The sequence below is a fragment of the Euprymna scolopes genome, chromosome 6, assembly GCF_053919585.1.
Source record: "Euprymna scolopes isolate OS-2025 chromosome 6, ASM5391958v1, whole genome shotgun sequence".
NCBI classification, from domain to species: domain Eukaryota; kingdom Metazoa; phylum Mollusca; class Cephalopoda; order Sepiida; family Sepiolidae; genus Euprymna; species Euprymna scolopes.
The window spans coordinates 125,182,683-125,198,915 of NC_136487.1; the positions used below are offsets into that span (position 1 = coordinate 125,182,683).

Consider the following 16,233-nt stretch of genomic DNA (forward strand, 5'->3'; position numbering starts at 1 on the left):
ATCATAATTATTAAGTCCTGAAGTATTATGTTGATTTAATGAGAAAAATTGTAACTCAGTGTCACACATGACTTTTGCTGTAGAGAAAAACAAGCCATTTTTTTATTATAAAAACAAGCCACCGCATCACGCTTGATACTAGGTAGGCAAAGTTAAGATAAATATTTTAAACGAAGGATACGACAAACTTACACACATATTCATACAATAACAAAAGAAAGCTTATAAAAACACTCCTTCAAATGCAAAATCATGCGTCTACTCTCATACGGAATAAACTGAGGCAAGTGTACTGTGTATAACTATGTTTAGCTTCCCTAACCAACCACCACACCCTAAACGTTGGTTTTCTTTATCTTATTCTGGCCATGTTGGTGCTAGCATTGGCGGTCACCGAGCAGGCATGAAACACTCACTGTTCACAATTTGCATACAAAGATACAACACGGACACAGAGAGACGTTGGTATACAATACTTATTGAACATGGATGTTAATACGTGTGTGTCGTTAGAGTCGCATCGTTAGCGTTTCTACTTTTGAGCTACGTCTCTCATTTCTTAAGTTGGCAAACCAGCGTATCAACTTTCTTGAGCCCGTTCCTGTTTCGAGCGCCACTACACGTCAAAGGAAGTAAACGATGTTAGTTAATGTGACGAACTCCCGCCCAATTACGTTCCACGCTATTTTGTTTTGCTTCATTTCATTTTCGCACAATCTTTTGATATAAGTGTATTGCCTTTTTTTAATATAATAAATGAAAATATTCATAAACTGATTTTTTTTTAATATTCATTACTAGTGATGGAGGGGGTGAGACTCCCGGTTTTGCCCGGGCGTAAAATATGCTTAAACATGATATTTTAATTTGTCCAGATTTCGTATATATTATTAAAGAGTTGTGATTTCAAAAGTAAAAAAAGAAAGAAAGAAAGAATCGAAATTAAAACTGTATCATTCAAAGCTGGTGACGTCACCACTGTACCAACGTGACGCGTATATGAACTGATTAAAAATTAAAAGTAAACTAAGATGAATGTACAAAATGTTTTAACTGCTAAAAACCCATAAATAAACGGTCCGTAAAAAATACACTCATTTGAGGCCCCTAGCGCCTTTTGCGACTTTTAGTTTCGGATGAGATAGCTTGAAAATATGGAGACAGACAGACAGACAGCCTTTTATAAATTAGATTTCTGAACATATTAAAAAAAATGTAAATAAGCGTATTTACTTGGAAAAAATTTGTGTAAAATTCATATTTTTGGAACTGTTAACAATTCATTCATTTTATTTTCCATATTTTATTTACTTACTAGCGGGAGGGGGCAGTCTTGAAATACGCTTAAATATGATATTTTAATTCATGTAGATTTCGTATTTATTATTATGGCAGCAATTCTCTTTTGAATATTATATTGTACCTAATATATAGTAGTGCGATTTCAAAAATAAAGATAAAATGACTTTGGTGCCATCAGCTAGATTAGAAATTAAAACATTCAGCGCTCCAGTCGCTAACCCGACAGATAGATAAAAAAAAAAAAATTAAATTAAACGATTTCTAGCTATGATGATGATTTGAATTTGCGCATGTGTAAAAGTAATAAAAATATGTCGGCAAGTTGAAATGAACATTTTGCATTTCAACTTGCCGACATATTTCTGTACACGTTATTCATCCATCCAAACAAAGATTTTACTCGTTAAAAACTATCCTTGGTGTACGATTAGTATTTCCTGTTGATTTCAGTGTTATGTGACCAGTTTAAGAGTTTATCGGTTAAATATTTACAGACACATATTCATCTACTATATTTTTGATTTAATATTCGTTGTTTCAATGTCTTAATGTCTAAATATGTTTCAATGTCTTAATGCCTAAATATGTTTCAATGTCTTAATGTCTAAATATGTTTCAATGTCTTAATGTCTAAATATGTTTCAATGTCTTAATGTCTAAATATGTTTCAATGTCTTAATGTCTAAATATGTTTCAATGTCTTAATGTCTAAATATGTTTCAATGTCTTAATGTCTAAATATGTTTCAATGTCTTAATGTCTAAATATGTTTCAATGTCTTAATGTCTAAATATGTTTCAATGTCTTGATGTCTAAATATTTTTTTTAATTCTGTGAATAAACATTTATGTTGACTAAAACTGTACAATTTTACACGCAATTTTAAAGTCATGTCAAGTGACATTCGTTCTATTAATTTCAAGAATATTTAGCTGACAATTATTTTTCCAGTAAAAAGATTGAGAATATGTATTGCTTTAAAACGAATTGTTAGAATTAAAAAAAGTCGATGATGTAATATAATAGAACCCCGGATACGGTGGACCTAGGATACGGTTTTTTTCAGGTTACGATGTGGAATACGATGTTTTTTCCGGTCCCTGTTACGGTATTTGCCCCGCTTTGCTGTGTTATTTATAATGTTATTTGATTATATACATTTGTGTTATATACTGTACTGTATTTTGTTACTAATTTTAAATATGTACTGTATGCAATTTTGCTTAGAACCCGCTATACGGTGATTTCACCTCACGATCCCAACCCTGGAATGGATTAATGTCATATCCCGGAGTTCTACTGTATTATCCTTTTTAGCCCATTTAAAAACGGGCAAAAGTTAAAGCCTGTTAACTTAGAATAAGCCCTTTACGTCAAATTGGTTGATCATAGTTAATTTTGTTACTCATTTTTCCGTTAAATACTAATTTCTATTAATCCTTAATTTGAATTGAACGGATACCATAATACTTCGTTTGCTGCACCTTATCATAACAAAGGTCCATACAAAATTTCAGTTAGATTAGTACCTGTAGTTTCCGAGAAAAAATTGTAATGGATGGACGGATAGTCAAAGAGAAATATAATCCACTAGATGTACCAGTGACCCATTGGGCCACAACCACTATCATTATTCTACTTTTATTTCATTTGAAATTTCATAAACCGTGACGTTTTCTTGTACAACTAAAAATATTGAGTTTCTTTACTTCTAAATTATCATAATCTATATATTAATTGGATAACGTGTGTCATTTATTTTGTGTGTCACGCTTACATCCGAGTGACCGTCATTTAATTGTTATGGACTTCCATTTCTTGTAATAAATAATTTTACCAAGAATTCTTCATAAGTTTTGGTTTCGGTTTGGATTATAACTGATGGCACTTAAGTCATCTATTTTTTTATAAATAATTTTATCAAGAATGCTTCATAAGTTTTGATTTCGGTTTCGATTATAACTGAAGGAACTGAAGTTATATATATATACATACATACATATATATATATATATATATATATATATATATATATATATATAATTTTTTTTTCGTTAGTTTCAGTTTCGACACAAGCTGATGCACCCAAGTCATATGGATATATTTTTTTATTTTTGAAATCGCAACTTTATAATATACTAGCGGGGGTACCCGGCGTTGCCCGAGTGTTTGTTTCCGGGACGGGGGGGGAGTTTTAAAAAATGTTATGGTAGGTAAGTAGGAAGGATCAAACCCGGAGTCATGAGTAAAAGTAGGAAAATAAAGTGTGAAAAAAAAAAAAAAAAAAAAACATCTGCAACGTTAACAGTTCGGCCACCAAGAAAAGTCCATTCCAGTTGTTTAGGAAAAAAAAAAAAAAAAAAAACGACTACGGTAGGTCGGCACGTTCAAGCTGATGCACCCAAGTCATATGGATATATATTTTTTTTTTTGAAATCGCAACTTTATAATATACTAGCGGGGGTACCCGGCGTTGCCCGAGTGTTTGTTTCCGGGACGGGGGGGGGGAGTTTTAAAAAATGTTATGGTAGGTAAGTAGGAACGATCAAACCCGGAGTCATGAGTAAAAGTAGGAAAATAAAGTGTGAAAAAAAAAACAAAAAAAAAACATCTGCAACGTTAACAGTTCGGCCATCAAGAAAAGTCCATTCCAGTTGTTTAGGAAAAAAAAAAAAAAAAAAAAAAACGACTACGGTAGGTCGGCGCGAACGTGAAAATATAATGTGAACTGTCCAGCACGCTAACCACTACGCCACAAAGCACTACAGCTTAGATTAGTGATTTTAAATAACTTCACATGAAAGAACTACGAAGCCAAACCGGTGTTCTCTTCTCAACTGTTCCTTGTGAACGATCCCCAAACGGTGTTAAGTGGTGGCAGGGGGAGGAGGAATTTAATAGAGATAAAATATTTTACCACTTCCATTGATCTTAACCGATTTTGGCCGTGACTTCTCAGCAGAAAAAGTATAGAAATCTAAGATTATCGAAGAATTTGAGAAATAATAAGCCTATAACACACCTCAGATATTGTTCTGCCGTTTGTGCATATTATATTTGCATGAAATATCTTGATTTTTAATCCTATTAATGTCAAAATCCGACGGGAAAAAATGAGTTCATTTTATTTATATAGAAATAGATAGATAGAAGAAGAGAAGATAAAAATAGATAGAACATTAACTCTATCATAATATATGCGAAATCTGCACAAATTAAAATATCATATTTAAGCGTACTTTACGACGGGGCTATGCCGGGCATCCTTGCTAGCTCAGATAAATACGTTTGCAGTGTTAACAAAAGAGCTACAATAATATCAGAGCGTCTCCATTTACGTTGAACATCTACAAAATGCCAACATCAACATATTACATATGAATGAGTTCCCTGTGGAATTTCCACGGGTCCCGCTAGTTTATATAATAATAATAATAATAATAATAATAATACGCTAACACAATTTCATGTTCGTGAATACGTTATCGGCTTTCACACATCTCAGAAAATGAGATGACTCGATCAACAAATTTACAAATAATCTGATGTCGCTAAGGTTAAAAAAATGCCGACTCTACTCATTGTTGATTATTATTACATAGAAGTATTATTCTTTACAATATTCAAGCAAGTAAGGACGCCCGAACGGTTCACAGAGTTTTATAATTATTAAGATTAAACAATATGCTCACCAACGTAACTATGTGATTTTAAATTCTATCCTAAAATAAACTATCTATATACAGGGTGACCCAAAAACAAAAACAAAAGCTAAATGGAGGCCATCTAGAACATTTGCTGTAGAACGGAGAAAAAAAGGCCAAAGACCCTTGTGTTTTGATGTGATGTTTTGAATATAATAAACTAGTTATGACCAAAGTTTCATTTCATTTCATTCGGACCAAACACTAAGAAACGGGGCCTTATTAGAGTTGGGGCCCGTTTTTTTTGGGGGGGGGCACCCTGTATTAATACCGTAGTACCTTTAATAGCGAACTATAACAACACACGTACGTACGTACGTACGTGTTATACTGTTTCCAGATTATAAATTATTCGATCGGGTGATCCTATTTATTAAAAAGGATAGAAGGTGATAACATTCTACGGACATTAAATTATTATATAGATATGCTAATTTAATGGTCGTAGTATGTTATCACCTTCTATCCTCCTTTTTGGTAAATAGGATTTCCGAAAACGCAATGTGAAAAAACTGAAATAAAAAAAAAATAATTGATTCTTGATCTTCTGACTAGAATCCAAGGGTAGTACCTGTTCTGTCTAAAGATGGTATGATAACATTGTAGGGTTTCCGTTCGCACCGGGAGTCCATACAATAGAAATGCCATAAATTCATAAGGGTATTGGAGATAAATCGTAATAACCAGATATATTCTGACACTACATTAGCCAGATAACTTGGATAAATACTTTTACAGTTGTAACAAAAAGGGCTACAATAATATCGCGGGATCTCCATTCACGCTGAATGTCCATAGAATGCCCAGCAACAATATATTACATATGAAAAATGCTGTTGTGGAATATCCACAGGTCTCGCTAGTATATTATTGAATGTAGTAAAAATGCATAGAAACCTACAAATCACGGGAATTATAACATAGGAGGATAAAATTTGTTAGTAAAATAAGAAGCGTTGTTGCATTGAGAAAACGTCGGTGTTACAATCAAACCTGAAGTTTTTCTCATTTTATTTTTTAGTTACTCTGAAAAGTTACTTTGCGACTTCGAGTAGTTTTTACATTGTAAATACAATAAAAGTAAAATATAGTATAGGATTTGATAAACATGACGTAGTTACAATTACACCAAATCTCCATTATAAGTTTGTCTTTTTAAATGGTTGTTTTTTTATTATTTATCTTGACAGATTCATGGCAGAGTTCGAAGAATTGCTGGTAAACCTGGAGAAGCTATCATTACGGCGGCAAAAGAAGAAGCGGCTTGCATGATTGTGACCGGAACTCGTGGTCTGGGCTCCGTGCGTCGAACCCTCTTGGGAAGCGTCAGCGATTACGTACTCCATCATTCCGATGTTCCTGTTGTTATAGTTCGCTATCAATAATCGAAATCTCGTCAAATCTCGTCAAATCTCGTTGTCACCCAAAATAAATTCATTTTTTAAATATAACATATTAACTTGATGTTTTTTTCTTTCTACGCTCATTTGATTTTGTTAAAAATATTTTTGCTGAACTATAAAATAATGAGAGAATATTTTATCTTAACGGACTGTAGTGATGTCATACGTTATTGTGTTAAAGATTTCGAATCAAACATTGATATTTTTTAAATTGTGTGCAAGTCCAAAATTCAACCTACATTTAAAAAAAATAAAGAAAAATCTTTATGGCGTACGTATCCATCATGTATCGAAAAGATCATGCTCCCAAAATCACCTAAATTGATACAGTTTTATTAAAAAAAAGTTTTTACGATTTAATGGTGAGTCATTTCATTTCGCAGTCATTTCAAGGATGATTTTGACCTCTAGTTCTTGAAGTTATTAAAGGGAGGTAACCAATGATAGATTTATACTTTTCAAGTATGTAGTAGCGCAAGACACATCGTTCTCGTTTCCTCCTAAAATTTGATTTTCTTAGTTTAAAAAATTGATCAATTCACGAGATTTTTGGAATATGGCATTTTCATTTCGCAACAGATACCCACATCATAAAAATGTCTTTATTTTTGTTTTTTAAATAGGTTGAATTTTGGACTTGCACCAAAAATTAATTAAATTTTTTTTTTTACAGAAACCAAAATACAAGTCATGATTTAAAGATATTAGAATCATCTGATATTTCATTTCAAATATTTCTTGGGACACTGGTATGAAAGATTTTTTAAACATCTTGCACAATCGTCTTTTCTAAAAAAAATCTACCCTTCTCTTTTTTTTATAGTTCATTAGTTCTTTGAGTCTTTTTTTTTTTTAACTATATATCTTTACTGATATCAAGTTATACATGTGCACAAGTGTATAGATTTGTATGTACACGAGTTATTCCTAAGCTAAGAATTTGCGTTTATGGATTTTCGGAACGCAACTATTAGGCTTGAAAGGTAATCATGTGATCTTTTTTTTTCTTTTTTACACAGGCATCAACACATTATCAAGGCCAAGAGGCCACTCGAGGATAAGGGTTAAAGACTGTACAGTAGAAATTGGACAATATAGTAATCATTAGTAATGAAAATGCGATAAATTTTTAACTTATATGGAACGGCTCATCAAGAACTTGTTTACGTTAGACTTGAACACAACCATATTGTAGTCAGCCGGAAAGCAGGAAAACGGAAGACAATTCCACAGGTGTGCAGCTCTAAGAAAGAAGCTTTGTTCATGGAATCTACGTTTAGGTTTAGGCACAGATAAAGAGTGGGGGAAATTATTGATAGTGTTTTCAGCTAGACGAGTGTTTCTTGTGAAAGTTTAGCGAGGGGGGACCATAGACTGAAGTTCAGTCGAACATTTTCCATGAAAATAACGATACATCAGAGACAAACCCGCAACATCTCTTCTGTGAGATAGAGGTTGCAGGGAAGAGAAAAGGACATCTCCTACGAGGCTACGAAGTCTATTTTGAACTCTATCAAGGCAGAACAAGTCCTTTCTAGCAGCTCCTGCCCAGATGTGGCAACAGTATTCCATCATTGGACGTACCTGGCTCTTATATAGATAGAGAATTGCATCAGTAGTGAGATATCTACTGGATTGATAGAAAGATCCCACCATTTTTCCAGTGGCCTTGGCAACAGATTTGATGTACATGTTCCATTTAAGATCAGGAGTAACGGTTAAGCCCAGACGCTTGTCAAAACTTGAGGCCTCCAGAAGACGAGAGCCATTCATTTCAATTGATGCCAGATGTGGATCAGAGCGTTGATGATGTAAAGATAGAAGCTTGGGTTTAGATGCATTAAAAGTAACCAGCCACTCCTTTCCCCATTGTACCATGTGCTCAAGATCAGAGGAGAGAGAATCAGAGAGAACTTGGTCGTTTACGGTCTTAGATGTGCTACTATAAATGGTAGTGTCATCAGCATAAATGTCTACAAATGATGTAAAGATGTGATTTAGGAGATCATTTAGTTTTATACAAATAGGGTGGAAACACTTGGTAAAAAATTGAAATACTTCCGACTTTTATGAACGATAACAATAGGGATTAGACATGAAGTAATAAAAAATAAATAAAACCCTTGTTTCAGTTTCTTTGGATCATTATAAAGTTTTCAGGGGGCATATGAGTGAGTACAAAAAAAAAAAAAAATTTTAGATTTACATTAAATTTATCCATAGTTATTAGACACCAATTAAGCAAGATTCTCTAAATTTAATTTCTTAGGAATAACCATTCTAAACACATTATATTTTGATTTTAATCGTTTTACAGACATAAAAACGGTGCAAAACTATTCTCGTCGACAAATTAATTATATATATATACATACACACACATATATATATATATATATATATATATATATATATATATATATATATATATATATATATATATATACGATGTGCTTTCAATAAGTTTCCAGACTTTTTGTATGGGCACTTTTATTGATAGTACATGCATAAAACATTAGTCCCCTTCGAAGTAATCTCCTCTGGCTGCAATGCAATTGTACCGTTCCAACAACTTCTAGAAGCCCCCATTGAAGTCCTATTGTGCGTATCGATACCCTCGTCACAACCTCTTTTCATCTTCTTAATTGCCTCATAACGACAGCCTCTTAGGTTTTCCTTGAGCTTAGGGAATAACCAAAAGTCACAGGGAGCAAGGTCTGGATTATAGGGAAGGTGAGGAACTGTCTTGATGTTTATCTTGATCAAATAATCTATGACAAGGATGGAGTCGTGAACAGGTGCATTGTCCTGGTGGATATGCCACTGACACGTTTTGAAGAGTGCTGGCCTCTTCCAATGGAATCTCTTCTTGAACTTCCTTAAAACCTCAGCATATTATTCCTTGCTGACTGTCTGTCCAGTAAGGAACCGAGTACATGTAGATCATGCCCGTGCTGTCAAAAAGAAAGGGATCATCATAAGTTTCTAGATGGATTTGCTCTGTCTGGCCTTCTTGGGTCTGGGAAGGCCAGCATGCTTTCAACTCTGTTTCTTAGTCTCTGGGTCATAGCAGTAGATCCAGCTTTCATCGCAGGCCAAAAGAACTGCGGGATCTGAATTGATCAGCTCGACCATCTCCCTGCTGTCATGACAACATCTTTCTTTCTGATCTTCTCTTGGAACAAACATCGCTCAAATCTTCAGTTTCTCGTGAATAATGTATACAATATAATAACATAAGAAAAAGAAGTGTTTCTTCCCGAACAATGCTGCGTTTTAACATTCCTGCTCCATCTAGGTTTATTGAACACTTTTCTATTACTACATACCATTTTTCATAGGTAATACCGCAATATTACTAGTACGATTCACAATCAATGTAATGTAATACTTTAATATTACTATTGTGACCCCCGAACAACGCCACATTATTTGTGAGGAACTGAATTTGCGAAAAGATTTGCGCAAATTTTTTTGCAAGAGAAGATTCCAATTCAAAGTATGAAACTATTAGAGTAAAAGGCTTTCCGGCATTTCTATACTGGAGAAATCGGATTTTACTGCTTGTCGAGTTAGTCGGGAAAGCACAAGTGCTATGAGTCCGCCAGAGCACATTCCATTAAGTCTTTGCCGAACTTTATTTAAAATGAATTTAATGGGTTTATTTGTTTCAAGTTAAAAGAATGATTATATTGTAATGTATGAAAGAACAGTGCATTCGCGGAATTGTTATTTAAAAATGTATCTCTTTTATGTTCACCAAGCACTTTCTTTGGTCCCTGTTAAGTTTAACCAATGTGTATACAATTATTGTATTAGAGAGCATTTATACTTGCATTAGATGTGTGTGTGTGTGTGTGTGTGTGTGTGTGTGTGTGTGTGTGTGTGTGTGTGTGAGTGATTGGGGGGGGATCGAAATGTTTTGTTTTATAGTTTGTGGTATAGTTTGCATTGTTGCGTACCCAACCACAAATACGATTAAATCGTCCTAGTTATTGAATTCGAGTGATGCAATCAAGTGGGTTGTTAAAAAAGTTACAGCAAACTACATGGACGAAATGCATTTTGTTTGTTTTCGCGAACACACCCGAACAAAACAGAATCCATCTTTTCGCCCTTGCCAAAAACAATCAACAATAAAGCAGAATTATATTTTCATAAACTAAAATCAATTTTCGAAAAAGGTCACAGCAAACTTAAAAAAAAAGAAGATTCGGACACAAAGGCAGTTGTTGTTTTGACCCGCATCGATAGTGACCCAATTCTGAACACGCCATTCACAATAAAACTGATTGATATTTTATAAATCAAAGCGTCGTCATTTTTCCTGAGTACAGTACACACGAAGTTACTTTCGCTGGGTGCAACTATTCGTTACCATAAAGGATTGCAGGTGTTTACTCCCGACATCGAGAGGCTCGGCGGTTGCATGCGAAGTCAAAGGAATAATGCAGTAGTAACGTTGCTACTTTTTCGCCATTAATTTTAGCAGTTCTGCACTTGATTCGTTTTTTGTCTGGCAGAAGCAACGACCACCAGAAACCTGAGTTATAAATGGAGAATAACGCAAGAAAAATCTAGGTATCTTCATTAGAAATTTATGGAAAACCAAAACGATATCTTTTTCTTTCAAATTTTTGTTTAACTTTATTACATAGACCTGCTTTCAACCTTAACAGGCGTTTATCAAACAACATTTTTTTCGTCGGAGATATTAAATCTCTCCTGACTTGAGTAGAAGTCCGAAGAGTGTTAACTTGGGACGGTTTTTAAGTCTTTAAATGTCACGTGATAGATTAATGAGTCATACTTTTGGTACTTTTTTCCCCCGAAATTGAATATTATTAGAAATTTATGGAAACACTCAAACGATATTTTTTCTTTAAAATAAATATTAAAGATATGTTGAAGTATTTAGCCTTAACATGTCATTATCGAGCTATTTTTTTTTTAAATTACCTTTTTACTTTTTTTGCTCGGAGATATATATCTCTCGTGAGAAAGTCGCTTGATAAGGATTTGTTATGGTTGAATGCTAGTCCATATATTCAAGGTAGATAACATTTATTTTAAACAAATATATTTCTCATTAAAAAGATATATTTGTTTATTTGATCCACTTACAAATGGCAAGCTATATTTTTTGCAACATAAATAAATACCTATTCATCAGCAAGTATAGTTGCTGTATATTGTTTTAAATGAAAATTCGCTGCAGTGAAAAGTACCAGAGACATGGGTTCAAAAAGACAGTATTATAGTACACCTATAATATAAATCTCACCTGTCTGTTTAAATGTATGTATGTATGCATATATGTATGTATATATGTATGTATGCATGCATGTATTCTGTCTAAAACTTTCAACAGAGGCGGCGGATTTTCACAAGATCAATATCGTTTTGAAGCTCGACCCTTCAGACGACAAATACTGAAAAATTGGCTAAAAACATTAAATCCTTCACCCTCAACTGGGCACTTTTCTACAGAGAGGGGTCGTTTTTTTTTTTCGCCGATATTTTCGAAATTCATTTTTTTATCGGTAGCACAACCAAACATTTTATTACTGCTTAAGTCGGATTTCTACTTTTGAAAAGAATAATCACCTGCCTTTGTAATCCTGAGGCTTCATTGATATCGCGAGCTGTTTCAGCAACTTTTCAATTTAGCTTGAAGAAAATTGTGCGAATTTGTCTTTTCCCATCTTGTATTCAATGTTATGAAAAGAAAAAAATCATTGTTTTAAAACGATTGCAATTAAAATGATATATAAAGTAAAGGTATTATAATGAAAACTTATTTGAAAATATATCATTTGAAATCAAAATTAAAAATCCGTAAGAATCTACTTGTCAATCTGATATGAATGATGATTTTAATATTCTAAAATAAAAACTATAAGTTATCATGGTGGTATGTTAAAAAAAAATATGCATAAAATAAATTACAATGATTTTGAAATGCATCTTCTACAAACCGGCAAAAAACTTTTGCATCGACCTCATAGATTAATTACAGTCGTCATTTTTATGTTAATTAAAAAGGATGAATGAGAATTTAAAATTTAATTTACGGTTGTTTTTTATGTTCCTGTAATACTCTTTATAGTATCTGAATGCCCAGAGTTGCCCAGTCGTACAATATGCTTAAACATGATATTTTAATTTATGCAGATTGCGTATATATTATTATAGAATTCATTCTCTATTGAATATTATAAAACACGTGGACTAATTTGTCCGGTGGAATAATTCGCAAAATAAATAAATAAATAAATAATAATGATAATGTTGTTCATCAAATTCCGTATGTGTTTTTTTACAATATCATGTCAGTTGATATTTAGGTTTAACGATGAAAACTGGAAAAGGTACTTCTGACTAATGTTTATTTTAAGCAAACGAAGAAATGATTTGCGGCGATTTTAAATGGTGCCTTTTCTTTTGTCTTAAATTAAACTCATTAATAAGAAACAATAAAATGGTGAGATACACCTGGAGTTGATCAGGGGGACCATTCGATCTGTAGTCGAATACTTTACCTGTATAGCTATATTTTCAGATGACAATAGTTCTGTTTTTTTTTTTTTTTTTTTTTTTTTTTAATGATTTGCTGAAAATTGAATCTCCCTTAATTTGCTGAGAATTATCTCCCTTGGCCGGTGTAATTGAAGAATATTCCTCTGTAAAAATTATTTTTTATCTCTAAGAAATAAAGACTATTTTTATGATCGGATTTTTTCGATTTTTAATACTTATCGGGTGAATTTCTGTACAAAACATATCTAAGAACACTGCAAGACATATAAATTAACTTTGTGTTAAATTTACATAAGCTGCCGTTTCGGAACCTATTCATAAAATCATTTTTATTTACTTTTTTGTTTTTAAAGTCAGAATTTTTGCCCCAAACCTGACTTTATCAAGTAGTAGATGTAGTTTGCTTTTCGTTTTCTTCATAATTTTATTATTAAGAAGTCTAACCTCCTGAAGAGAAAAAAACGTCTTGTGTCGGTGCTGTTTCAAATCCGTGTGTGCAAGCGCTCAGTTTAAGTGCGAAATTTAAGAAATGGAGAGTCACACATTTTAGAAAACATTTTTTTTATAAATTTGAATGAGAATATTTGAAATCCTGAAAAAGTTATGAAATGATAAAATCATTTTTACTTTTTTTGTTATTAATGTTTCAACCTCTTTAAAAATAGTTAAAAAAAATTTTAAATTTATTTATAAATTTCAAGTAATCGTATAAATTTATTTTTTGTGAGAGGACTATCGCAAGGCATCGTCGGTTGAAAATTTACAAACAGATTTTCGCGCTTTTTTTCAGCAAAATTATCAATAACTCTATCAAAATTCACTCCATCGACAAGTTCCTTCTTTATGGAGAAGATTGCCAAGTCTGTAAGTCTTGTCTGGCTCATTTTTGATCGAAGGTAGTTCTTTATGAGCTTCAGTTTCAAGAAAGATCGCTCACAGCTGGCAACACTAATAGCTCGGGCAAGGAAAATGCGCAGCAAGCTCAAAATATAGGGACGGAATCCCCAAGGTGGTATCTCTGTATGAAGTTCAAAAGTTCAAGACGTTCATTGGTTTTGTATTTCCCTGAAGATTTCACAAAATACTGTAATCTCTTCCTTTCGGCAAAGAATTCCTCTTTTTCTATATCTTCATCAACTTCACCAAGCTGACAATCATAATTATCGTCAAGCAGATTTGACAGTGTAAGAAAAGCGTATTTACTTGCAAGATCATGAACTTGTTGAAATCTGCAAGATATTTTTCTGTCAGCCTTTCTATGACAGACAGCATTCCCGTTTCAATTCCGTATCAAACCCCAGCACTGCATCAGTCAATCCTTCATCATCTATTCGTTTCTTTTTGCGGACACGACGCTTCATCTTTAGCCCCATTTCACAGCAGTTTTTTTTTGACTCGTCTATTGCAGTGTCCACCATCTTTTCTCTATTCTGGAGAAGACAATCTCTCAACGCCGTCAGTCTGACAGAACTTTGTTGCAGATTCAGCCCTTTTGCTTGAAGATACTTCTGGGCATCATTGATTTCTGAAAAAATAGTTTTCCAAAAGCTCAGAAATAAAAGTAACAGAAACGACAATACCGAGTTGAGAATTAAAGATGCATCTGATCTTGTGATTGCATTTTCGTCCTCTTTCGTGAGCTGTTCCACAGCAATAACAACTTCCAATAATTTTTTATCACATCATTTACAGCGTCTGCTGGACTACTTCATCTAGTTTTCACAGTCCGCTTGATACTTAGACTGGTCAACTGAATCAAGTCGTCCCAGCGATGTGTAGATGCAGAAAAGAATAAGAATAGCCGGTACAGTGTACAAAAAAAAAGATGTAACAGGGTGAACCGCTACAGAAGCTATACACAAGCCAGATTTAGTGAATGGTTTGTGCATGACACAAATAGAGCTTTTAGGTTGATTTCGGAGATGCGTTTATGGTTGATTTCGTAGATGCGATCGGTGGCCTGCCATAACAGCGGCATTGTTAAATGTTTGTCGAGTTCGGTCACCCATCAATCCCATCGTTCTCCAGTTCTCTTAAAATCAGTTCAGAAATTTCCTCCACACTTTTACCCTTTTTATCGATGAAGCGGAGAAACGACTCCTCCATATTCACTTCATTTTCGACAATTTTCACGTAGCGCAACACCTCACTCATCTGATCCTTGTCAGATATATCAGGAGTGCTATCGAAAATCATGCAAAAATACTTACTTCCCTTGATCTGATCGATGATTTTCTTTCTCACCTGCTTTGCCAAAATGCTCACAAATTCATTGTGAATTTCTGGTGACAGATCAGAAGTAGCAATTTTTTTTTTCTCAGAAATGTTCACGGATTACAAGGTCATACTTGGTCAATAAATTTACCAATTCTAAAAAAATCCCTTTGTTTTCTTGACTTCTTTCATAATCATGAATGTCTTCCCGGTGACTTCGTAGTGCCATATTCTGCTTCGCTAGAAACCCGATGATGTGCAGCAATCTAGCTAGGATTTCCCACCACTTCTTAGTTTCTTTTCCAATGAGATTTTGCTCTACTTTGTCAATTACCTTTCCTTCAGCAAGTCGGATCTCTAGATCCTTCCAGTTTAGGAATGCCCGGGCATGAGATGTGTTAGCTTCATGTTCATATACTTTTGGATTTAATTTCCACGAATTCATAAAACCTGCATCAGCAGAAAATCTCGACAATCCAGTTGAAAACAGTCTGCAGCAGAAGAAAACTAAGCTTTCTCTAGAGGAATACACCATCCCTGTTCGCAAACTTTTTTCATTGTTCTGCAAAACTCGATAGAACCAGGTTTTTTTTTTTGTTAGCTTTCTAACGTCGCCTTTTGTTTTCGTTCCTGGTCGCGCAACTTCCTTGAATTCATGATTGAGGTGGTGTGCACAGCAGAAGATCCCTGCCGGACAAGCATAGCTCGAACAGGCCATAGAGCAACATCTGTAAAATCGGTTGCAGTGTATGTTTTCACGTCAACTGGTGATTGGCTTTCCATTTTTCAACTTCACACGCATCATCATCATTGACAGTTTTATTCAATTTTAATGTCTTTTTTTTAGTTAAGAATAAAAGTAGTATGAAAAAAAAATGTACATAAATAAATTAAAGCACAAAATCTTATCTAGTTAGTTAAAAAGTAACTTAGCTTGCCTTTGGTAACATTTGTTTTTTATTTATTTATTGTTTCACTCATTTTGGGGGAAAAACCCGAAAAAACAAAAATTCTTAGTTTTTTTAATTTTATTTTTTTTGTTTTGATAATTATGCAGAGAAAGGACAATG

The 16,233-nt window shown here is 33.6% G+C and overlaps 1 protein-coding gene across 1 annotated transcript in view; it reads left to right on the plus strand.

Moving 5' to 3' along the window:
* LOC145277936 (universal stress protein in QAH/OAS sulfhydrylase 3'region-like) overlaps positions 1–6,457 on the plus strand; it is a 60,232-nt gene extending 53,775 nt beyond the window's left edge. The window contains exon 4 of the mRNA XM_080130013.1: positions 6,197–6,457. Within this exon, the coding sequence (XP_079986139.1) occupies positions 6,197–6,391 (195 nt within the window). The 3' untranslated portion in view covers positions 6,392–6,457. The remainder of the gene's footprint in view (positions 1–6,196) is intronic.
* The last annotated feature ends 9,776 nt before the right edge of the window (positions 6,458–16,233 follow it).